General features: G+C 42.4%; 1 protein-coding gene across 7 annotated transcripts in view; it reads left to right on the forward strand.

Annotated features, from left to right (window-relative positions):
* Nucleotides 1-25522, forward strand: part of TAMM41 (TAM41 mitochondrial translocator assembly and maintenance homolog) — a 50550-nt gene that overhangs the window by 23941 nt on the left and 1087 nt on the right. For 5 of the 7 annotated variants that reach the window (XM_058725970.1, XM_058725971.1, XM_058725975.1 and 2 more), the window contains 3 exons: nucleotides 3109-3254; nucleotides 13518-13683; nucleotides 14941-15003. In XM_058725970.1, the coding sequence (XP_058581953.1) occupies nucleotides 3109-3254; nucleotides 13518-13683; nucleotides 14941-15003 (375 nt within the window). Of the gene's footprint in view, nucleotides 1-3108; nucleotides 3255-13517; nucleotides 13684-14940; nucleotides 15004-18240; nucleotides 18350-25522 lie in introns of all 7 variants that reach the window. The other 2 variants (XR_009260699.1, XM_058725972.1) reach the window with 2 other exon arrangements.

A 25522-nucleotide genomic window follows, 5' to 3' on the forward strand; every position in this document is an offset into this window, starting at 1 on the left:
AGCACAAGGATTTACACAAAGGAAAGTTAACCCAGCTCCTCCCCATTCACATTTGCCAAGTTAGCACGTCAGCATCCCATGCATCTGTTTAAAAATGCTAGAGGGGCGCCTGGGTGGCTCAGTCGGTTAAGCATCCGACTTTGGCTCAGCTCACCATCTTGCAGTCTGTGAGTTTGAGCCCCGCCTACCGCTCTGTGCTGACAGCTCATAGCCTAGAGCCTGCTTTGGATTCTGTGTCTCCATCTCTCTCTGCCCCTCCCCTGCTCGTGCTCTGTCTTTCTTGCTCTCAAAAATAAATAAAATATAATTTTTTTTAAATAAATAAATAATAAAAATGCTAGAAGTAATGTGCCAACATTATAGAAGTGAGGGAAATGGAGGAAAATTGCAAAGTAGTGTAACACTAGTCACCTAAAATATCACTCCCCTGATACTGAGAGGTGGCTGGACCTTTGCACCTCAATCTCTTCATCTATAAAATTGGGAATACTTAGTACCTTCTTTAGAAGGCTTTGCCAGGACTAAACAAAGTAACAGTGCAAAGCACACACATACCACAATAAATGTGTACTTATTAGAGCAAAAATAACATTTTTCTGTAATCTTTTTGTCTTGTTTTCCCTGTTGGTTTTTTACCAAGTTTTCTTGTACTTTTGTGTCTTAGTTTCTTGCTTATTATATGATCATTTTCCATCTCACTGTGTGTGACTACTGTAATTCTTTAATGGCCATACACTTCTGTGGTAGGGTGTGGGTGTACCACTGTAATTTATACGTTCCCCTGCTGTTGGACATTTGGGCTGCTTCCAGTGTTTCGGTATTATAAATGGTGCCTCAGTGAACAGTTGTATGTATGTAGCATATTCACTTACTTACTGGGTCATTTCATCTCCGTCCTTGTTGCCCTGATGCTAAATGGGGTATAGAATACTATCTACCTGAGAGGATAGGGATGTGCGGATTGAACGAGGTAATACAGCAAAGCACTCGCAACAGTTCCTGGCCCTACCAGATGCTCAGCGGGCATTACCACCTGACCTCTGTTTGGGTCTGTTTCTTTAGGCTTACTCTCCAGAGGTGGGGTTGTCTCATTCCCTGCTTTCCGAAGGATTTTACCAGTTTATGAAGTCAATAATATTATATGAAAGGACTGATTTCTCTGCACTCTCTCTGGCAGTCATCCCAAGACGTAACTATGTTAACTCTCTTTCCCTTTAAAATAGTGAAAAAAATAAGTTTGTTCATATTTGGGCAGCCTGTTATGACCGGAACGCATTTCTGCTCACCGCCCTGAACAGATCTGATATGCCAAGATTGGGTTCCAGAGGCTGTTTCTAAGTCTGTTTTCATGAAGCTTGCAGTCCCCCGCTGCTTTCCATAAAATTGTAGCATAAATTGGTCTTCGGAAGCTTCAAAACCCAGCATATTTTATTCCTTACTGAAGTACATACTATTGGGTGTCTTTATTTTTTCCAAAACAAAGCAAAAGTTTGCTCTAGGAATACCTGTAGTGGCCCATAAGAATTTCAATGATCCCTCCTCTCCTGTCTCCCCAGAGGAAATAAATTGGCAAGGTTCACCGTATGTTTGGGTTTGCCCAGTTTTTACTTATCCTAGTGTAATTATTCATCATGCCACCTTCACTCTCAGAAGCGACCTGGTTTGGATGATGAATTACACTGTCACCTCTTCCCCAGGAATTTCTCAGCAGCTGGGGTATCTCCCTTGCTACCTCACCATTTACATGGAGGACTTTCTCCCTGTCCAACAAAAGCTTCAGCCACAGTGCTTTCTCCCAGGTAACTGGGAGGTCCTCACATGTGCCCAGCCTGTTTTGAATGCACATTAGCCCAGTAGGCGTTCCCTCAAGTTTTCACATTTTATCATCTCCCTCCCCTCCCCCATCTTGCTGATAATTGTCATAGGCAGGCCAGGGCACTTAAATTTATGTCAAAAGTAGCGTTATCCTTCAGAACTATATATTCTGCAGCTCAATTCATCCTCACATTTACCTCACATGTAGGTAAATGTAACATTCCTCATTCCTCACCAGTTGCAACTTAAAAAATGATACCTGCTTACAAGAAGTTCATCTTAAACGTAAACCTCTTCTTACTAGAACTTTTAACACTCACTGCTCTTGCGCTCAAATATAAGGTCCTTTTATATTCATCAAGTATCTCAGAGGCACTCATGCAAACGCAGGAAAAAGGTTCAAGCTGAGTAAGCAGTAGCAAGTAGCAATAGCAAGGACGCATCTAAGGAGACACACAACCCCCAGCTCCATGATTGGTCCCAGGCAGAGTTTTGTTCACAGGATGAACCATCATAAGTATAGGACCTTCTACATTGGAAAAACAAAAACAGGGAAGCCTGGGTGGCTCAGTCGGTTGAACGTCCGGCTTTGGCTCAGGTCATGATCTCACGGTTCGTGAGTTCAAGTCCCGCGTCGGGCTCTGTGCTGACAGGTCAGAGCCTGGAGCCTGCTTCAGATTCTGTGTCTCCCTCTCTCTCTGCCCCTCCCCCACTCATGGTCTATTTCTGTCTCTCTGTCAAAAATAAACATTAAAAAGTTTTTTTAAAAAAAAACAAAAACAAATCCGCTTCTCAATGATGATTACCTTTTGTGCTTAGGTAACCGTATTTTATTTTTTTTTTTTTTCAACGTTTTTTTATTTTTATTTTTGGGACAGAGAGAGACAGAGCATGAACGGGGGAGGGGCAGAGAGAGAGGGAGACACAGAATCGGAAACAGGCTCCAGGCTCCGAGCCATCAGCCCAGAGCCTGACGCGGGGCTCGAACTCACGGACCGCGAGATCGTGACCTGGCTGAAGTCGGACGCTTAACCGACTGCGCCACCCAGGCGCCCCAGGTAACCGTATTTTAACCAGCATAAAGGGCTTTATGATTTGGAGGCTCTCTTTTCCCCCTCACAAGCATCCGCATTCCTTGGGTAATGTATTCACGGCTTCAAAGAGGAAAAGCAAATGTTTTGAATGTGGGATGCTGCTATCTTGAGCTAGTGCAGGATGAATTTGGGGCTGTAGTTTATAGATTAGGATGTGGACTCTCAAGGAAAAATTTGTTTTTCCATTTGTTTTAACCAGGCGACTTTCGGATGGTGGTTGGAGAGGATAAGACAAAAGTGTTGAATATTGTGAAGCCCAACATAGCCCACTTTCGTGAGCTCTATGGCAGCATACTGCAGGAGAATCCCCAAGTGGTGTATAAAATCCAGCAAGGCAGACTGGAGGTAAACTGTGTGTGGGAAATAATTTACATTGTTCCTAAGGCAAGAGCTATTTTAAGAGGAAGAAGTAAGGGTTAGAACAGTATGACTAGTGTGATAACATTTGCAATTTAAAAAGTAAGTTTCATATGGAAACATACTCTTCTGTGTATTTGGAATAATGCTAAAAAGTAACACAAGAGACTAGTAATAAGAGGCCACCTTTGGGGAGAGGAACCAGGGCTGACATGGGAGAGGGACCTGTCTTCACCACGTTTATCTTTTTTTGCCATTTGAAATTCTTATTATGCATACTAATTACCAATCAAAAATGAGTGAAAATAAACTCTCAGATTTACCTTCTTTTCGTCCCCAATCCCATTTGTGTCCCCAGATGTAACCTTACTGACAGTTTGGCATATATTCTCCCAGATGGGGCGCCTGGGTGGCGCAGTCGGTTAAGCGTCCGACTTCAGCCAGGTCACGATCTCGCGGTCCGTGAGTTCGAGCCCCGCGTCAGGCTCTGGGCCGATGGCTCGGAGCCTGGAGCCTGTTTCCGATTCTGTGTCTCCCTCTCTCTCTGCCCCTCCCCCATTCATGCTCTGTCTCTCTCTGTCCCAAAAATAAATTTAAAAAGTTGAAAAAAAAAAACAAAAACATATATTCTCCCAGATCTTTTGTGTGCATTTTTGTATTTATTTGTACATATACACATGTATGAAGAAGTTTGGTCTTTGGTTTTGTTTTATATAAATGGACTCTTACTTACACATATTATTCTGATGCTTATTTTTCCCCAGTTGTTATGTTTATTATGTCTTGGAACTTCCCTTTTGAAATATCAAATAAAACTTTCTTTCAGAGTATCTTTAAAAATTATATTATTAAGTATTTGAAAATAAGTATTAAAGAACTTTTCCTTTGAGGAAAGTGATTTGGATTTAAGGGTTTTTTTTAAACTATAAAAAACACGGGTTTTTATTTTATGGTTACCATAAAGAACACTGTATTTTACTTTTTTTTTTTTTTTAAGAGACAGAGAGGGACAGAGCACAAGCAGGGAAGGGGCAGAGAGAGAGGGAGACTCAGAGTCCCAAGCAGGGTTCAGGCTTTGAGCTGTCAGCATAGAGCCCGATGCAGGGCTCAAACCCAAGAAAGTGAGATCATGACGTGAGCCAAAGTCAGAAGCTCAACGACTGAACCACCCAGGCACCCCTGCATTTTACTTTTTTAAAAAAAAATTTTTTTAACATTTATTTATTATTGAGAGACAAGGAGAGATAGAGCATGAGCATGGGAGGGCAGACAGAGGAGGAAACACAGAATCCGAAGCAGGCTCCAGGCTCTGAACTGTCAGCACAGAACCCGACTAGAACTCACAAAGCTGAGATGATGACCTGAGTCGGTTGGATGCTTAACCTACTGAGCCACCCAGGCACCGCCCCCCCACCCTGTATTTTACCTTTTTAATGCTCTTCCTCTTCCAAATAAAAGGGACACCTAATAAGGTTTTTTTTTTTTAAATTTTTACTTTTGTCAACATAATGCATGCATATGGGGTGTTTTTTTTTTTTTTAAGTCTACTTATTTATTTTGAGAGAGAGGGAGAGAAAGAATCCCAAGCAGACTCTGCACTAGCAGCACAGAGCCTGATGCAGGGCTCAAGCTCATGAACCACGATCATGACCTGAGCCGAAACCAAGAGTGGACACTTAACTGACTGACCCACCCAGGCACCCAACATGCACGTGGTTTAAAAACCAAGTGGTACCTCACAGTTTATAACGAAAAGTAGCGGTTCCCTCCTGTGCACTTTCCTACTCCTCAGTGCTGCTTCCCAGAGGTGAGGGCTACCCTCTCGCTAGAAGGCCTGATGTTTACCTCCATGTCTCTAAACAATATGATTTGACTGTTATTTCTTGCTTTCCCCTCTTTTATGCTGCATTTTTGTCACCCGTCTGTGAAAGAAGAGGATTTTTTTACTCTTATGCCACTCCCATCAACGTGCACTCACGCATGTGCGTACGTACCCCCACCCCCCCACACTTCCCTTGCCACCTCACTTCCTCTTGCTTCACATATAGTTATTTCATAATTTTCGGTTAGGTTAATATTCAATATTTATTATGAGAACTTATTTTTCTTCATTGCTGAGGTATACTACTATGAAACTTCCTTTCCTGAACAAATTTGTTTTTCTTGGAGTTAATAATTGTCTCATTTTCTTCATTTGCTTGGTTTTCTGTGTACCTATCACTAATTCATACCCTCTTATAAATCTTTATAGCTTCTCCCCTTATAGACAAACATCAGGTATTTTCCATTTCTTGTTTTTCTTGGGGACATTTCTTCCTAGAGCCCTGCGTACCCTGTCTTTTCTGGACTGGTTGTTTTCTAGGCTTGCTGCACAGCTCTTCTCCTGGAACATCTTTTCATTATCACCCTGGGGATTTTTTCTGCCTCTCTTCTTTGGTAATTTTTTTATTTTCTGCATCTTTTATCTTCCTCTTTCATGGTAACACTTTAATTTTGGTGAATTGTACCTTCTAGTACCTCTCTAACATTGGTTGCAAGGAAGGTAAATTTTTTGAGACTATGTACATCTGAAAATTCTACCCTTGCACTGACTGATGGGGTACATATCACATTCTAGGTTGGAAATAATTTTCCCGTAGACTTTTTAAGTCGTAGCTTCACTTCTTCTAGTTTCTGAGTGTTGTGTTAAAAAGTCCAGCGGCATGGGTGCCTGGGTGGCTAAGTTGGTTAAGTGTCCAGCTCTTGGTTTTAGCTCATGTCGTGATCTCACAGTTCTTGGGATCAAGCCCTGCACCATGTGATTCTCTCTCTCCCTGTCTCTCTGCCCCTCTCCTGTTCATGCACATTTTTTTCTCTCTCTTTCTCTCTCTCTCAAAAATAGATCAATAAACTTAAAAAAAAAAAAGTCCAATGACATTCAGATTGCCTGTCCTTTAGATGTGACCTTTTTAGCTCTTGGACAGTGTTTAGGATCTTTTCCTTTTTTCTAATGTTCTTAAATTTCATGATGGTTTGTCTTTATATATGTGTTTTTCACTATTATTCTGGCATTTCATGAACCTTTTCAGTCTGGAAATTCATGAGCTCCAGTTCTAGGAAATTTTATTATTTCTATAATAATTTTCTTCATACCCATTTTCTTACTTTGTTCTTCCTGGAATTTCTGTTAACTGGTTGTCAGACCGCCTGGTTTGATCTTTTTGTTTCTCTTTCCTCTTCCCTGTTTCCTTTGGGATTTTGTTCTGCTTTCCAGAAGGATTTTTCAAATTGATCTTGTAGCACTTCTATTGAATTTTTAATTTCCTCTGAATGTTCTTTTTTTCTTATAGCATCCTGTTCTTGTTTTACAAATGCATTAGCTTTCCTCAGCCCTTTAGTAGTCTTTATTATAATTTTTGAAGTTCTATCTTTGTCCCTACATGATCTCTGTTTCTCTTAGATACCTTTTTCATTTGATTCACCCTTGTCTGCTGTTAGAAGCTTTCCTCAAATGTTTGGATATCCTTTGTGTCCTGTTTTTAAAAAGAGAGGCACTCTCTGAAAATGCAGACTGGAAGTTCTTTGTGATGGACAGGGCTCGTCAGCTATGGGCTTCACTGCAGGATTATGGGGCAAGAGGGACCTGGCTTTTTCTTTAGAGGACCCCAAGTATCTGTATCTGTAGGATTTGTCCAAAGGGACATCATCTACTCCCTGGTTCGGGATCAGGAAGGATAACATGCCTACCTGCCAACTTTCAGGAAACTTTTGGGAAACTGAGCAAGGGCAAAGGGCTGGAAATTTTCTTTGACTGTGAATATAAACGTTTCCAAGTTCCTCACTATGGCCTGTGAAAGTCTGCATAATCTTAAGTTCTCATTGTTCTCTTCGCCTGGGGAAACTTGAGGGGGTAAGATGAACTACAGTTCCCAGGCTGCATCTGGTCTGAAGCTGTAACTGACACCCACCTGCTCCCTCAGTGACTACCTATTCTAAATTCCCCTCACCCTCATCTGGCATTTGTGTTGGGCTCAACCTGGTGGCCCAGACCTTCATCCCTGAGGGGCCTGAGACCGATTACCGTGCCCATCTCAGGCTATGGTTGCTGCCCTTTCCATCTACCACCAACATTGGGCAAGTGATGCTGAGAGATTGTGCCAGCAGCCCTACCCCTGATGATGAGGATCTGTTACTTCTGCCAATATGGTGACTCCTTTCAGTGTCTGCTGGCATGGGATCTGAAGGCAGTAGGTGGCAGTCCTAGCTTCAAGTTTAAAGTCCTAAAGTTATGGAGATGGGAAGCGCACATTTCCCAAGTGGGTCACTGGGAATGTTGGTAGGCAAGGCCGTCTGTTATACGCCTTGGTTCCCAGACCTATGTATTCCACCAGTTGAGAACATAGTACTAGATAGCAGGCATTACTTTAGGATGTGCACTGCACCCCGCATGCTCACAGAGTACCGTCTCCAAGCTGCTGCCTCAGCTATTCTTCATTGTTCGGCCATAGCATTTTTTACCGGCAGCACTATTGGCATTTTAGGCTGGATGATTCTTTGTGATGTGGGCCCCAAGTTTCCCCTTTTTGAGAACTGCTCTATGAGTCTGGCAGACTTGGTGCAGTGTTTGGTAGGAAGAGTGGAGCCATGGTCCTGTGCCATTGCTACATCTGTGTACCTCTTGTGCTCTAAAGTGGGTCCCCTAAGTGATGTTACACAGCACAACCATGTTGGGGAAGCAAGTATTCTGTAAGCCCTGGAATGGTGCTGGCTAGGTCCTACGGGCAGGAAAGGCAAACCCATACTCAATATATGTGTTATTTCCAACCGAGATGAATTGCTGCCCCTTCCCATGTGGAAGGGGTTCAATGTAGTCAGCCTCCACCAAGTGGCTGGTTATTCTCAAGAGATGGTCCTATTTTCAGGATCTCAGTGTTGGCTTCTGTTGCTGTCAGGATAGAGTTTCCAAAGCAGCAGTAGCTAAGTCAGCCTTAGGCCTAGGCAGAGCCTCTATCCCCGTCACCATGGCTACTCCTTCGAGAAGCCAGATGCCAGCACTGGGATGACAAAGGCTGTTGAATCAACTGGCTGAGTTTTTCTTTTGGTTATTGTTGGTTCTTTTGTGAAGGATGCTCATGCTGGACATTAACATACAATACAAAGATCCTAACACCTATGCCCACCGCCAGTAGGTCCATCCACATGCCTCTTCTGCCCAGTTTTTTGTCTTCAGTCTTCCAATCTTTTTCCTTTTAGGTGCAACCAACCAACGAACCATGCTTTGGTCCCCATGAGTCTTTGTATATTCTTACCTGGGCCCACTTTTCCATGTTGTGTGCATGACCAGGTACACTCCCTGAAGCATACCCATTTGGGAAGATTTTCCCTTAATGTCTTTCAGGGCCATCCCTGAGTGAGGCTGTAATGCATCATTTTTAGTTTGTACATGCCAAGTCAAATCCTCCATGAAGCAAGCTCATCCCTTATCTTCCCCCAAAATCCAATCACAAGGGAACCTCCCTGTAGCCATATGCATGACCCAATGGGAAAGTAGAACGGTATGCACTGGAACAACTGTGCTGTACTCTACGTTGTACAGCTGTACACGGTTGTGCCAATGCACAGTAGATATTATGGGGGCCTAGGCTTCCTGTTTGTGGAGCTCACTACTTCTGGCCTTACTTCTGTCCAATGCTAGTATACCCCTTTCATCTTCAGTGCAATACTGTTGAGCCTGCCTGACCTTAAGACTTGATGGATACAGGAGGTTCCAGCTCGTGATGGGCAGTTCTTGATGCATGGTGACTTGGTGACCCATGGTTAGGAGCTCCATCTCTCCATCTCTCCATCTTGTATCTAGGAGCTGATTTCAAATGGTGTATGATTCTTCACTGCATATGGCAGGGCCTTGCCCCAGAACCCTAGCAGTCCACATTGTGATCTCCTCGAGGGAGCCTACCACAAGCTTCCTGTGGCTTCTTTTTATACTGAAGATACACTTCGTACTATAGAGTTTACAGGGTTGTGTGGCCCAAGGGGTGGGGCTGCTTGCACTACTGCCTGGATCTTTCGTAGAGCTCTTTTCTGCTCTGAGCCTCACCAACCTGACATCCTTTTATATCACTTGGTAAATGGGTCTGAGCATGACACCCAAGTGTGGAATATGCTGCCTCCAAAATCTGGAGGGCCTACCAGGCATCATGCTTCAATCTTAGCAGTGAGAGGTGCGAGATGCAAGAAACTGATCTTAACTTTGGGGAGGATGTCCCAGCATGCTTCACACCACTCGACGCCTAAATACTGATGTGTTTAAACTACTGATGTGGTAGGGGCGCCTGGGTGGCGCAGTCGGTTAAGCGTCCGACTTCAGCCAGGTCACGATCTCGCGGTCCGTGAGTTCGAGCCCCGCGTCAGGCTCTGGGCTGATGGCTCGGAGCCTGGAGCCTGTTTCCGATTCTGTGTCTCCCTCTCTCTCTGCCCCTCCCCCGTTCATGCTCTGTCTCTCTCTGTCCCAAAAATAAATAAAAAACGTTGAAAAAAAAAAATTTTAACTACTGATGTGGTAGGCTCCTGAAACTTCTACCCTCTGGAGTATGTCTATCTATCAAGGACTCCAGTGTGCTTACCCCTTGTTGTTTATCAGGTAACAGTAGCAACATACCATTGATGTAGTGGACCAGCATGAGATTATACAGAATGTCCAAATAGTCTGGTTTTCTTGGGCTATCTTATGACAGAGGATGGGAGAGTTAACATAGCCCTGAAGCAAACCATAAGAGATACTGTTGTCTGTCTCATGAATGTGAGCTGCTTCTGATCCAGCTGCCCAGTAAGAATGGAAAAGAATGCATTCCTCAGGTCTTGGCCCCATCCAGATACCTGAAGTTCTGTTGACTTGCTCTAGCAGACTTACCACATCTACAGGAGATGTAACAGGGACTTCTACTTGGTTGAGTTGTGGTAGTCTACTATAATCTTCCAGAACCCATTTGGCTTTTGTGAGGGCCAGACTTCTTGGAAATATGATGGAAACCAATAGGGTTCTCCAAAGAAACAGAGCCAGTCTGTGTGTGTGTGTGTGTGTGTGTGTGTGTGTGTGTGTGTGTGTGTGTGTGGAGAGAGAGATTGAGATTTTAAGGAATTAAATTGTGGGGTCTGTCAAGTTTGAAATTTACAGGGAAGAGCCAGCAGGCTGGAGACCCGGGAAGAGTAGTTTTAAGTCTGAGGGCTATCTGGAGGCAGAATTCCTTCTTCCTCAGGAGACTTGAGTCTTTCTTCTTAAGGCCTTTGACTGATTAGATGAGGCCCACCTGCATTCTAGAGTGTAATCTGCTTTACTCAGAGTCTACTGACTTAAATGTTAATTATGTTGGACCAAGCAACTGAGCACTATAGCCTAGCCAAGTGACACAAAATTAAACATCACACCCCTGCATCTTTAGGTTTACAGATGGCATTAATCTCTGCCTTTCCTCCTGAAATGTGTTGGGTTTTTTTTAGTTACTCTGTTGGATAAGAGGTAAAAATGGCAGCTTCAGAGGCTTCCACTCGCTTCCATATTATGACAACTCCAGAATGCCATCATGGAATATGCTTTTTAGGACCATTCCTGGTACCTATTGGTAGGATGGGAATTGAGTGGATCTCAAGCAAGCCCTCATCTGATCCTATGGTGGCGCTGTAGAGCTAGATGGCCCTTCCTAGTTATCCTAGCTTGGGGAAGAGAGGCCAGTGGTACCCCTTCATCTTCTCATCTTGGGATCCAATCAGCTCCCTTTGGTTGAGGATAAGTCTGAGAGAGACTGTAAGAGAGGGATTCAGCTGATTTTCCCAGCAGCTAGTGGAATGAGTACCTTGGCTCTTTAGCTCATCTGCTTTTTTAAAATGTCAGTTGTATTGAGATATAATTCACATACCATAAAATTCAGTGGTTTTTAGTATATTTACAGAGCTGTGCAACTGTCACTACAGTCTAATTTGACATTTCCATCAGTCCAAAAACATCCTTGTTAGCAGTCCCTAGCTCCCGTTCCCCACAGGCAACCCCTAATCTGTTTTCTGCTTCTATGGATTTGTCTGTTCTGGACACTTCACATAAATGGAAACATACAGTATGTGGTCTTTTCCATATCTGCTTTTACAATGCAGTTTGAGGGGCGCCTGGGTGGCTCGGTCGGTTAAGCATCCGACTTCGGCTCAGGTCATGATCTCACAGTCCGTGAGTTCAAGCCCCGCATCGGGCTCTGTGCTGACAGCTCAGAGCCTGGAGCCTGTTTCAGATTCTGTGTCTCCCTCTCTCTCTGCCCCTCCCCTGTTCATGCTCTGTTTCTCTCTGTCTCAAAAATAAATAAACATTAAAAAAAAATTAAAAAATAAAATAAAATAAAATGCAGTTTGACTCTCACAATTTAGCTGAATGCTTTCACTACCATGTTTTAATGGAGAATCAAAGAGTAAAGATGATTACACAGAATTTAGCAATTTATTTGAACATGTCACCTAATATTTTGTCTCTTACACATGCCTATAAGCAAAAATTCCAGTGCATTCTTTTCCTCAAGAGAAAGCAGTAGCAAATACTTTTTTTTTAATTAAAAAAAATGTTTTTATTTATTTTTGACAGAGAGCAAGAGAGAAAGAGCGCATGTGAGCCAGGGAGGGGCAGAGAGAGAGGGAGACACAGAATCCAAAGGAAGTCTCCAGGCTCTGAGTTGTCAGCACAGAGTCTGATGCGGGATTGAACCATGAGATCATGACCTGGGCCCAAGTCGGATGCTTAACCTACTGAGCCACCCAGATGCCCTGCAAATACTATTTTTTAATTCCTCATATTACTCAAGCCATTTGGCATCTCTGAAATTCCTGAAAGTTTCATAGATAAACCCTTACAGAAATATAAGGTCTTTTTGGCTAATCTCAATTCTTAGCCCCAAAATATGGAGTCCATAAATGTTATTTCTAGCAAATCTACAAAAATGTCCGTATTTTTTGTCCTTTGTCTAAGCAAAGCTGAACAGTGGTCAAATCCTGTGAATTTAGAACCATCTTAATGATGAATATGAAATATTCAGGTTAAAAAAAAAACCTTTACTTTTACTGGAGCCACAAGATAATAGTATTTTCTTCTTATTTGCATCAATTTTATAGAAAACTAGAAAATCCAGGCATTAATACTCAATAAATACTTGTGGAATGAAAAAAGGTGGTAGAATGAGTGAATTCTAATTGTTAAGATGTTAGTCATATCTGGAAAATCTGAATCTGAATACATTTGTCTAATTTTTTTCTTATTGTTCTCTTAGTCAAAGTTAAAACCTAAACATTTGTTGAAAGAATACAAGACAGATTCTTACCTGGAAAATAATGGATGAGTTGTTGAGGGCAGGGTTACTGGTTCTCACCTGGGCAGGCAGTCAATGTTTACATGATTTTGTAAAAACTTAGTTCCATGAAGCAAAGTATATTAAACTGGAGTTAGGGAAGCAAGGTGTGGCCTCGGCTCTGTGGCTAACTTTTGATTCAAAGTAAAGTCTGATGCATAGTTTTGTATGTTTTGTTTCTGTATTTGTCTTTCAACTTGATGTATTTAGAATTCTTGGGAATAGAAACCCCTGGTTTCTATTTCTTACCTAATCCTAGGTAAGAAATAATGACAACTAAGTTTTATTGATGCAGGTATACATTCCTTTATTCAACCAATGTTTTTTGACTACCTCCTGTGTGCTGGGAGATTAAAAGTGAATAAGCTTAGTCCTTGTCATCAATTTATTCCTACAGCTTATGAAACACAGCATGGTAAGTCAAAGGCCCAGAAGGCAGGAGACACGAGGTTAGAGCACCCCTCTCTCCTACTGGCTGTATAATCCTGGGTGTGTCACTCAGCGCCCTGCCCCTCTGTTTAAAATGGAGAGAGAGTTTGAGTGCCTGGATTTGCTGAACCTCAGTGAATGTTAACTGTAGCCTCACTTCCTTTAACTGCTGGATTTAAGACAAATAGAAATTTTAAAACTGAGAGTGAGAAATTGATCCTTGAAAGAGGCTTCTATTCTTTTCTCATGTAAAAATGGACTATGATAGGAAAAGAAGTGGCTTTTTTGAAGGAACATAGGATCTGAACTCTTAGGCATTCAGTTTCAGAAAAGGAGTAAGTCTCCTTAGTATGCCGCCCAGGGTATGGGTTCATGTATGTTTGTGTGACTTGAAAGCCATATGTCCTTGAATCTTTATAGAATTCAAAGAACTTACCATAGATATTATCTTTTTTTTTTTCCTTAGATAGATAAAAGCCCAGAAGGACAATTCACTCAGCTAATGACATTGCCCAAAACCTTACAGCAACAAATAAATCATGTTATGGACCCTCCTGGAAAAAACAGAGATGTGGAAGAAACTTTATTACAAGTTGCTCATGATCCAGACTGTGGAGAGGTGGTGCGACGAGGTATGTTTATGAATTTGACGTTGAGGAAGTGCTGGCCGTGGGTAAAAAGCAAACTTTGTGACGGAGACATATTCTTTATTCTTTTTGCTTAATTGAGATCAAGAGACAGATTGTCTCAGGGAAGAAGAAAGCACTAACAATCTGGGGTTTTTCCAAATCTAAATTGTCATTTGTTTGAAGCAGGGTGGCGTAAGTACTTCTGTTTTCAGATTCCTGGGTCCTAAATCACTGTCAAAGGGGGAAACAATGTTTGTTTTGGTTCCAAGAGCATAACTTCTAGAAGTTATTCCAAAGACTCCTCTGTGTTCTTCACGGTGGTCTGAGAAGGAAGGAGACTGGTAACTTTTAGTGCTTTTGTAACATCAGGAATACAGTTTTCATCAGCCAACTCCCCTTCGATGTGTCTCTGTGTTCACTAGATTCCCTCTGACGTGGCCCGTAATATGTTCCACATATTATCCCCAGAGCCTTCCTCATGTTTACCCAAAAATCTTATCTTCGGAGATCCACTTCCTTTTGGAGGTGTTAAAGATAATGTAGAAAGGCAGTCAGTAAAGAAATAGTTACGATTGAAAACAACTCCCTCCCCCACATACCATGTTTTCCTGTTTTACTGAGTACGTATTTTATGAACTCCTCAAGGATGCGGGCTCCTGCGCTAGGTGCTCTTGACCGTGACGGTACTGAGCGTTAACTCCAGTGGGCGGACCCACGTACTCTCTCGGGGACCTGCCCCGGGCTGTCAGAGCATGCATTCAGGTTACCATGTACCTATTCTGAAGATGAGTGAGGAGGCATATTGTTTGCTCTTTCCCACTTTAACATGATTCTGGTCACAGGAGTCCTGTATATGTTTTCAGAATGAAAGCTCTTCTCCTAGGCAGAAACTTTGGGGTTTTTCTTTTAAGTCATTTCAAATCTTGGGGTTGAGAACCAGCAGCCTTAAGCAGATTTAAAGTCATAAAATGACCTTTGAGGGTGACTTAATCCACCCCCTATTAATAAAGGTGAGGAGGACCAGGCCCAGAGGGGACCAGGCATTTGCTTGTGCTCACAAGTTGGTGACATGGCCGGCGGCTCTGGGCTTCTGGCCCTCAATCCTGATACCCTTCCCACTGTCATTCTGTGACACCAGGACAGAGATGGATTTGCTCATTTTACTGGATAACTGGAAAGAACATTTAGTTTTAGGTTTTAAAAGTGTTAAGATGGCTAACATCTGGCTTTTTTGGCCTCCTTGTTGGTTTTTTCTCACAGGGCTTTCAGCAATTGTGAGACCTTCTAGTATGAAACAGAGCACCAAAGGCATTTTCACTGCCGGTAAGAACTTTGGAAAATCTATGCTTGATGTGCCTCCTGGATTGAGTGGCCTCAGCACTCCTGATTAAAACATAAAGCTTTATCTGTATCCTGCAAGTACTTCTGAAGTGCTGAATTCTGATGGGCATGAACTAGGACATACCAATGGCGTACAGACAGACAAAATGGAACTGTCATCTGGTCTAGAGAAGTCAAACCATGGGAGGTGATGTTGGAAGCCTTGCTCCCCTCTCAGTTCTCTGAACAACTCCTCATATACAGCTTGTCCCCTGGCTTTTGGATTTCTGAAAGTTACCTGTGCATATTGTTGCAAAAGCGGCAGTACCTTGCCCTTCCCCCCACTGCCCCTCTCCAGAGACCCGTAATGGGTGCTTTGTCTGCCCTGCCCGTTTTCTCTGTAGTGGGTGCATGCTGCTGCCTCCCTCCGTTTCAGTTCCAGGCATCATCTGTTGACTGCTCGCTCTGGCAGGTTAGAATTTGGCTCTCACACCCACCCTGCCCCACATACTCACCACTCCCATCCCTTGGTCCTAAGGTAGTTGCTTCGACGAAGTCAGTTGCCTGAGTTTACAGCATATGACTCTGCTATTGTGATTCATAGGTGAGCCACATCATACGCTTTGCTTTCCCTGCACCACTGTCTTTTCCCACGTAGATCATCTTCCATGTCTTGCGAGAGGGATCCCGTCTCCTGACTCTTGTGCCTTTTGTTTTTGCGGTGCCCGCTCTCATTTTGGGGAAGCACGCCATCCAGTCATTTCCTAAGAAAGGATGCAAGGAGGCAACTCTGGAGACCGTATACAACTCGAAATATCTTGAGCTTACCCTCACATGGAATTGACACTTAGGCTGGAGAGAGATAGAAATCACTTTTTAAAGAATTTCAATATTATTATTCCAATTGTCTTCCCACTTGAGGATTGCTATCGAGGCCCAACACCATCCTGCTTCTCAGTCCTTCATGTGTGTTCTTTCTGGAAGCCGATTAGGTCTTCTCTTGCCCCAGGGCTCTAACATTTCTCAGGGATATACTTTGATAATGAATCTGTTTTTATCTATTTTACTGGGTACTCATTGCCCTTTCATTTTGGAAACTCAGAAAAAAAGAATATAAGAAAATGTTCTTTTATTGTTGCTTTAAGTTCTCATCTGTTTTCTCTCTTCTCTTTCTGGAACTCCTTTTTTTCAGATATTGGACTCCTTTGGTTTTGAAGAGCCCTTTGGTTTTCTTTCATCTGTGTTTTTGTTTTTATCTCTTTATCTTTTTGCTCTGCTTTCTGGGAGATTTTCTCAACTGTAGTTTCCAACCCTTCTATTGAGGTTTTTGTTTGTGCTATTATATGTTTTAATTTCCAGGAGCTCTTTCTGTTTTGTTTTGTTTTTTATTCTCTGAATGTACATTTAAAAACATTTTTTTTTAAACATCCTGCTGTTGTCTTATGGGCCTAAGCATTTGAACATAGCTTTGAATATTGCTACACTGCCCTCCAGAATGATTGTATCAATCTATAGTCCTACTAGCAGTAAAGGAGAGTTCTCATTCCCCCCGCCCCCCCATTTTCTCCAGTACTTGGTATTGTCAAATGATGGACTTTCCTAGTTCAGTCTTTTGTGATGTGACCATCTACTGAGCCTCTCTCATGTGCTAGCCATGCAGGATACAGAAGTGAACACAACACCATCCTGCCTTCAAGGAGTTCATAAACTAGATGTATAAATTTGCAGTAACAAGGGATAGATGGCACAGAGCTAACCCAGAGAAGCGAGTAATCTCCCAGCCTGATTCTGATCCCTGGGCTGAGATTGCCAGGAAGCTGGTGTGGTCACACCTCTTAACCTCTCACCCCAGCTGCCTGGATACCCAACACAGTGTTTGGCCTCGAGGACACAGTGTTGCCTTTCTGAATCTTTGGGAAGATTCAGCCAAAAATTCAACAAAGATTTAGTAGCACATGTGCCAAATCTACTCAGCTAAAGATTTTGCTACCACTCAGGAGTGTATAGCTTTGCATTTCCAATTAAGATATTTAATCTATGATCCTGCTGGCTTATCCTAGCAAGGTGAAGATGAGGCGTCTTTGTTTGCTTGGGTGGTTCAGGCTATTAATCTGTGATTTGCATGATTGCAGCTTCTTGGGTGGGGCTGAATGCTTTATTTATTTTTTTTTTTTTTTATTTTGAGCCTCTTATGCTTTAAAGAATTATTAGATTCATGGATTTTTTTTTTAGTTGTGATCATGTTTTAAAATGTTTCTTTTAGAAATTAAATTAAAATTTTTACAGATGAAAGGACAGGATGTCTGGGATTTGCTTCAAAATCAAACATGGTGGAGGGAAGTGGGTAAGGGGTAGATAACACCAGATTGGCCATGAGTTGATATATTGTTGAAGCTGGGTGAAGAAATGAGACATACTGTAATATTCTATTATAGTTTGAATTTTTCTCTAATAAAGCATTTTTCTAAATCCATCATCATCTTGAGCTTCAACCTGAAATGAATCTTTGGTCCTCTTTCCACTCATTCTTTCCAGTGGCCAGCAGAGGGCAGTGGGTGACACCTAACAGAAGCCACAGCCCAGTGTTTCCTTGTGGCCATTCCTAGTGCCCAGTGCTGGTTCCCCTGAGTGCTCACTGCCTGCTTCCTTTTCCTTTCTAAAGATGCCTTATCGGATTGTGGAAGCCCAGAGTAACAGAATGTATGCAGCCTGCTCTGAGGGTGCAGAAATTGTGAAAAGTGTTGGGCATCCCTTCAAGGTCTATGGGTTTACTGACCTCACACTCTGGCTTCTCTGGTTTTACGGTGGTTTGGGGCTGTGATGAAGGCAGCCCAGGCCAAGGGCAGGGGTTTATGAGCCCCAGAGACTAGGGTTCATATTCCAACTTAAGTACTGTGCCTTGGGCAAGTTACCTAATTTTTCTGAGTTTTAATTTCATAGGGATAATTAAACCTGCCTCACCAGCTTGTGAAAATTACATCGTAGGATATATAAACACATCCAGCACTGTGCCTGGTCTTTCCCTTTTTGCTATTATCACCTAAAAGGTTTCGTGACCCCTCCTTAGAATATGCGTCTTTGCACTGTCATATTCAGATGGCACGAGCCCACCCATTAACCAGGTCTCCAGTGGGAGTAAACTACAAACAAAAGGGCCTGAGTGGCTGGTTTACTGTTTGTCTTCCCTCTCTTTTCACATCAAGGTTCTGAACCTCTATGCTTCTGTACATTGTTCTTTAGAAGTCCTTTTGTTGTGGTCATGGCTGTTGTTCTGCTTGCTGCACTAAGACAAAATCCACCAAGTCCTACCTGTGTTCAGTTTTTCAGCTAGCTGGTGCATCATGTGCAGGTGAGAATCCCAGTGTATTTGATGGAGTTTGTATTCGTTATTAGCCATTCTCATGCCTCCCTTCATAGCCTCCCACTGGGGGGGAGGGGTGAAAAGGAAGGTTCAGACTTCCCCCTTAGCTAATGAATACCTTTTATATTGAAATATGCTTAGCTTCAGAGGTACATAGCTAACCAAGGAGCTAAGCTTCGGGTCAGAAGACCTGGACTTGTGTTGCAGTTATTCATTTGTTGCCTCTGTAACCTTGGTATGTTAATTAGCCCTTCTTCCTTGAAATGGAGGGGTTACTAATACCCAGCTCAGTACATGTTCTGAGAGGGTCCAGTATGTACCTAGTAGGTGCTTTATAAACTTGGGTGAGTCTAGATCTAAATTTCACTCTATTCCTAGGAAAGATAGAGGCCAGGCATCTATAACCAGCCCAGAGGATTGCCTTTTCTAACAAACTGTTCGATAGCACGATTGCCTGTTCTCATGTGGTCTTACTACCTCCAAAGCCAAACACTGTTTTCCCCTTTTAGACTAACTCACCAGCAGCTCAGGAGAAGTGAAAGGCCATTTAGTCTCCTGATACTGGCCTGCTCCTCTTTTCATGGTGGCAGCAGATGGCATCACATCTCAGACTGGTCACAGAAGACCAGCTAAGCAACCTCTCATATTCTTTTTTTTTTTTGAGAGAGAGACAGAGCACAAGCAGGGTAGGGGCAGAGAGAGAGGGAGACACAGAACCCGAAGCAGGTTCCAGGCTCCAAGCTGTCAGCACAGAGCCTGATGCAGGGCTCGAACTCGTGAACCACAAGATCATGACCTAGGCCGAAGTCAGACGCTTAACCAAGTGAGCCACCCAGGCGCCCCACAATCTGTCATATGCTGATCAGCAGCAGCCTTCCCGTTAACAACCTGCTTCAGTATTCTGGTATGGGAATAAGAGAGAGATGGTGGAATATAGTGATGAGAAGTAAGCAGAAGCCAGTGAAGGGGGGCCTGAAAAGCCAGGCAGAGGAATTCAGAGTTTATTTTGAGGGCAGAGGGAAGCCACTGAAGGATTGTAGCAAGACCTCGATGGCTACAGAGAATAGAGAAGAGAGGGAAAGGAGATAAAGCTATTGCTCGGGAAACTGATTAGCTCTGGTTGCAGCCAGTCCGTGGAGGAGTTAGGCAGTCTGAACTCAGGTCATTGCAGGCAGAGAGGAGAGATGTACACAATATTGAGAGGGCAAGTTACCTGTTCCAGATGATTGGAGGGACATGGGAAGTGAAGGAGAGAGAGGAGTCAAACAGAACTCCCAGGTTTCTGGCTTGGAAAGCAATGGATGTTGCTGCCATTCCCAGAGGTGGGGGCAGTCAGGGAGGATGATGAGTTTAATTTCTGAAATCTTGCTTTATTTTTCCCCACCTCACTTCCTGGTCAGTCATAATTGACTCTGGAGACAGATACCTATTTACCTCTCTAGCTTCAAAGGATTCAACTGAATTAACAAAACAGGTTTAGTCTTGTTCCTAAAAAGTTTCTGACATACCTGAAGGGTTCCTTACCAGCCCTTTCCTGGAACATGATAGAATGATCATTGATTATCCTCTGCTTCTGATTTCTTATTACTAAAACACTTCTTCCATTTTTTGGTACCTACATATTAAATAAGAAGAACGTATAATAGTTATGGGTTTTTTTTTTTCCAGCTTATTATTTAACGCAAGAGTCCTTAAAATAAGTTGTACTTCTGCTTCAAGAGATTTTCTTCGTAGATAATGTCTATGGTTGGAAAATAATTGGAAGACTGTTTGGGGGCTTGCTGATTTTCCCTCATAAATATCTGAAAAGTAGAATTATGGGAACGGAGAGCCCTCTCACAACCTACTCCTGTCTCTGCCTCACATTACTTCCTGGAGAACCGTGTCTGTCATCAGACCCGTCTTGTTTAAAGTCACATAGGGATTCATGGTCTTACATGTGAGTAACTTTGCTGCAGGTCACATGGAACAAGCTAGAAATCAACAGAAGTAAAACCTTAGGAGCCATATGTTGAAGTAGATTTCTATATGCTTCCAAAACAGGTCTGACTTTAGATACTAATCAAAATCCATAATGACTCACTTTAGGTAGATAAGAATCTGTCTAAAGACACGGTATCTAAAGAGATATTCCATCTTTATCCTTTGGAGAAGGAGCAAAGACAATGACGGTGGTTCTAAATGTCTTCCCCCAAGACACATTCTAAATACAGACTTCCTAAATCACCATCCTTTTCTATAGAAAGAGAGCAGAAACCAAAAGTAGACTTAAGGTAAGCCAAGTAGAATTCTGTGGATTGTAAACTGTAAGAGCAGAAACCATAACTGTTGTCCATACCAGTATTCCCAACAGCTAGCTCGGTGTCTAGTATTATATAGATGCTCAATAAATACTGGCTCAGTGTATTTCAGTGACCGAATAAATCAAAGATTCGAGGCTTTTGGTAGTAGAAAAAAGATCTCCATATGTACAGAAAATGCATATATCAGAAATTTGGTGAATTTTCACAAAGTGAACACTCATGAACCTAGACCCAGATGAAGAAATAGAACAGAACCATCCCCCAGACGGTGTGCCAGTCAAGGTCACTGTTCCTCCAGTAGTAACTAGTGTTTGACTTCCAATGCCATGCTTCTGTTGTGCCCATTTTGAACTTTAAGCAAATATGTAGTCTCCTGTGTCTTTCACTCCCCATTAGATCAATGAGATTCAACATGGTGGTGGGAGCAGCAATAGTTCATTTATCCTCATTGCCACGAGCCCACTGTATGATTATACCACAGTTTACCCACTCTATGTTAATGGTTTCTTGGGTTGGTTCCACTCTGGGGCCATTATAGGTAGTGCCACTGTGAATGTTTCTGTACCTGCCTTTTGGTGAGCAAACCTGTGCATTTCTCCTGGGTGCATACTTAGGGGTGGAATTACAAGATCATAAAGTATGTGAATGTTCAACTTTGGTAATACTACCCAATAGTTGTCCAAATTACACTCCCACTAACTGAGCTCCTGGTGCAGCTCCTCCTTACTTGATACTATATTTTTTTTCATTTTAGGCACCCTGAGGGGTCAGTAGTGGTATCATATTGGAGTTTTAATTTACATTTTTCTGATGGCTAACGAAGCTGGGCGTTTGTTCCATGTTTATTTGGATACCCTCTTTTGTGAAGTGCCTATTCTAGTTTTTTTGCTCATTTTTCTACTGAATTGTCTATCTTTTCGTGTTTTTCATTTTTTTTTAATGTTCATTTTTGAGAGAGACAGAGACAGAGACAGAGAGACAGAGCACGAGCAGGGGAGGGGCAGAGAGAGGAGACCCAGAATCCAAAGCAGGCTCCAGGCTCTGAGCTGTCAGCACAGACCTGGATGCGGGGCTCAAATTCACAAGCCGTGAGATCATGACCTGAGCTGAAGTCGGACGCCCAACTGAGTGAGCCACCCAGGTGCCCCTGAATTGTCTACCTTTTCTTACTGAATTCTCTGTAAAGTCTGGATACAGGTCTTTTGTCTGATATGCATAGTGCGAAAGTCTCCCACATGGTGGTTGTCACTTCACTATCTTGATGGTGTATTTTTTTTTAATTTTATTTAAGTCCAAGTTAATTGTATATAGTGTAGTAATAGTTTCAGTAGAATTTGGTGATTCATCACTTACATATAACATCCAGTGCTCATCCCAACAAGTGCCCTCCTTAATGCTTATCTCCCATTTAGCTAATGCCCCCACCCGCCACCCCTCCAGCAGCCCTCAGTTCTCTGTATTGAAGAGTCTCTTATTGTTTGCCTCCCTCTCTGCTTATACCTTATTTTTCCTTCCTTTCTGTTTTATTTCTTAAATTCCACATATGAGTGAAATCATATGATATTTGTCTTTCTCTGACTGACTTATCGCTTAGCATAATACACTGTAGTTCCATCCACATTATTACAAATGGCAAGATTTCATTCTTTTTGATTGCTGAGTAATATTCCATTGTATATATACAGAACAGCAAAACATGGCTACATGGTGATGCTCATGTACTTTAGGTATTCTTTATCCGTCTTCTTTATCCATTCATCAGTGGATGGACTCTTGGGCTCTTTCCATACTTTGGCTATTATCAATAGTGCTGCTATAAACATTGGAGTACATGTGCCCCTTTCAATCAGCACTCCAGTGTCCTTTGGATAAATACCTACTAGTGCAGTTACTGGGTCACAGGGTGACTCTATTTTTAATTTTTTTGATGAGCCTTCATACTGTTTTTCAGAGTGGCTGTACCAGTTTGCATTCCCACCAGCAGTGCAGAAGTATTCCCCTTTCTTCACATGCTCACCAACATCTGTTGCTTCCTGAGTTGTTCATTTTAGCCTTTCTGACAGATGTGGCATGGTATCTCTTTGTGGTTTTAATTTGTATTTCCCTGATGATGAGAGATGCTGAGGATCTTTTCATGTCTGTTAGCTATCTGGATGACTTCTTTGGAAAAGTGTCTATTCATGTCTTTTGCCCATTTCTTCACTGGATTATTTGTTTTTTGGGTGTTAAGATTGATAAGTTCTTTATAGATTTTGGATACTAACCCTTTATCTTATATGTCATTTGCAAATATCTTCTCCCATTCTGTCAATTGCCTTTTAGTTTGTTGATTGTTTCCTTCACTGTACAGAAACTTTTCACTTTGATGAGGTCCCACTTGTTCCTTTTTGCTTTTATTTCCCTTGCCTCTAGAGTCATGTCTAGTAAGAAGTTGCTGTGGCCAAAGTCAAAGAGGTTGTTGCCTATTTTCTCCTCTAGGATTTTTATTGTTTCTTGTCTTACATTTAGGTCTTCATCCATTTTGGGTTTATTTTTGTGTATGGTGTAAGAAAGTCGTCCATGTTAATTCTTCTGCATGTTGCTGTCTGGTTTTCCTAACACCATTTGCTGAAGAAGCTGTCTTTTTTTCCATTTTCTCTCCTGCTTTGTCAAATGTTAGTTGGCCACACATTTATGGGTCCATTTCTGGGTTCTCTATTCTATTCCATTAATCTATGTGTCTCTTTTTGATTACAACTTTGTAATACAGCTTGAAGTCTGGAATTGTGATGCCTCCAGCTTTGGTTTTCTTTTTTAACATTACTTTGGCTATTTGGGGACTTTTCTGGTTCCATACAAATTTTAAAATTTTTTTTTTTTTTTTCCAACGTTTTTTATTTATTTTTGGGACAGAGAGAGACAGAGCATGAACGGGGGAGGGGCAGAGAGAGAGGGAGACACAGAATCGGAAACAGGCTCCAGGCTCCGAGCCATCGGCCCAGAGCCCGACGCGGGGCTCGAACTCACAGACCGCGAGATCGTGACCTGGCTGAAGTCGGACGCTTAACCGACTGCGCCACCCAGGCGCCCCCAAATTTTAGAATCATTTGTTCTAGCTCTGTGAGAATGCTGGTGTTATTTTGATAGGAATTATATTGAATGTGTAGATTGCTTTGAGTAGTATTGACATTTTAATAATATTTGTCCTTCCAGTCCATGAGCATGGAATATTTTTCCATTTCTTTGTGTTTTCTTCAATTTCTTCTATAAGCTTTCTATAATTTTAAGTGTATAGATCCTTTACTCGATGGTATCTTTGGATGAAAAGATGCTCTTAATTTTTTTCAGTCCAGTTTATCAATGTCCTTTATGGGAGCAGCTTTTGTGCCCTGTTTAGGAAATGTTGCCCACTCCCAACCTCATGCACTGTTATTCTTCTACCTGAACTGCAGTTAGAATATTAAGGCCGAAAGAATTCTTTGTTCCAATCTGTTGGTTCTTAACCTTCTGCAAATCCTGACTCCCTGTGAAAATCTGACAAAAACTGCACACTCTGCACAGAAATGCACACGTGCACACAGACAGCAAACTTTCCTACAGTTTCCTCCTCACTTTCCTACAGACTGACGTTGTTAGAGAACCCTGAACTAGTCCAACCAGTCTTTTTGCAGATGGGAAAGTCAAGGTGCAGAGAGAGTGAGTCACAAACTGTAAGTTTGTGGTCCAGCTGCAACTAGATTTCAGGTCTCTTGACTCCTATTCCAGTGCTCTTTCTAACACAGTTCCCTCCTGCAGTCTTTCTGAGACTCACTCTGTCAGAGCCATCAAAGGGAGAGACCGTTTTCAACGAAGAGAGGTTTCTGTGCAGTAGCAGCAAAACATGGCTACATGGTGACGCTCATGTACTTTAGGTATTTACCTTAAATGTTATGCTCCAAGGAGTCTGTACGTAAGGTTTGTGAAGTTGCGCTGGGACTTAACCATGGTTGATGCATCTTCCTCTAGCTGTGACTCAATGCCCTGGGGTTGCTATGTTGAACCTTACTGTATGCACCACCTGTGTTCTGCTTAGTGTCTTGATTGGCTCCGGCTGGAATATTAAAAAAAAGAACCTTACGTAATAAGTTTCCAGTCTCAATGCTCAACTGGGTGAGGTTCACCAAAGTGGTTGCTCCAGGGAGAAAATTAAAAGAGGCGGAGGCAGAGAAAGGAGCTCTGAGTTTCTTGACTACGCTATGTCAGTTTGCAAATAATCAGTAGAAAAGCTGGGCCAGAGTTTATAGAAGTATTCGCTAACAATTTTCCTGATATGCTGCCTTTTTACCCACCACTGCCTGCAGTAGCTTCTTCGAAGGTTCTGAGTGGACTGGGCAGCTTCCAGGTAATACACCCAGGTATTTTCAAGAGACCACTCAAACCCCCATAGTAGGAGTCTCCAGAGTTAATCCTGTTACTCATCCACAAAGCTTAAGGTGCACTGTCAGAAGTGTGTGTTTCAGACTTGCAACACACACCACAATTTGTATCTCATGATGAAAAAGACTGTTGGGATCTTTGGGCCACACCCTGAAACACAGACTAAATGATCTCATCCTCAGCACAAAGGAAGTTGAGCCCATAATACCGTCTGCAAATTGGATCCTATTAGATCTGACAGACAAATAGCATCCCATTATTCTATCCCATTTTACTTCTGTCCCATTGGCCCCCAGAGAGCCTCTCCTCCGGTTTCATCAGGTACTTGTGATTAAGTAGGTGGGGAGCTAGAAGGTCGCATATCTGGATGAGGTGCATCTGTCACATCATTTCAAAAACGTTTACCGAATACCTGCTATATGCCAGGCACTGTACTAGATGATGGGGATACAGGGACAAATGA

This window comes from Neofelis nebulosa, chromosome 4, assembly GCF_028018385.1.
Source record: "Neofelis nebulosa isolate mNeoNeb1 chromosome 4, mNeoNeb1.pri, whole genome shotgun sequence".
Classification (NCBI taxonomy): domain Eukaryota; kingdom Metazoa; phylum Chordata; class Mammalia; order Carnivora; family Felidae; genus Neofelis; species Neofelis nebulosa.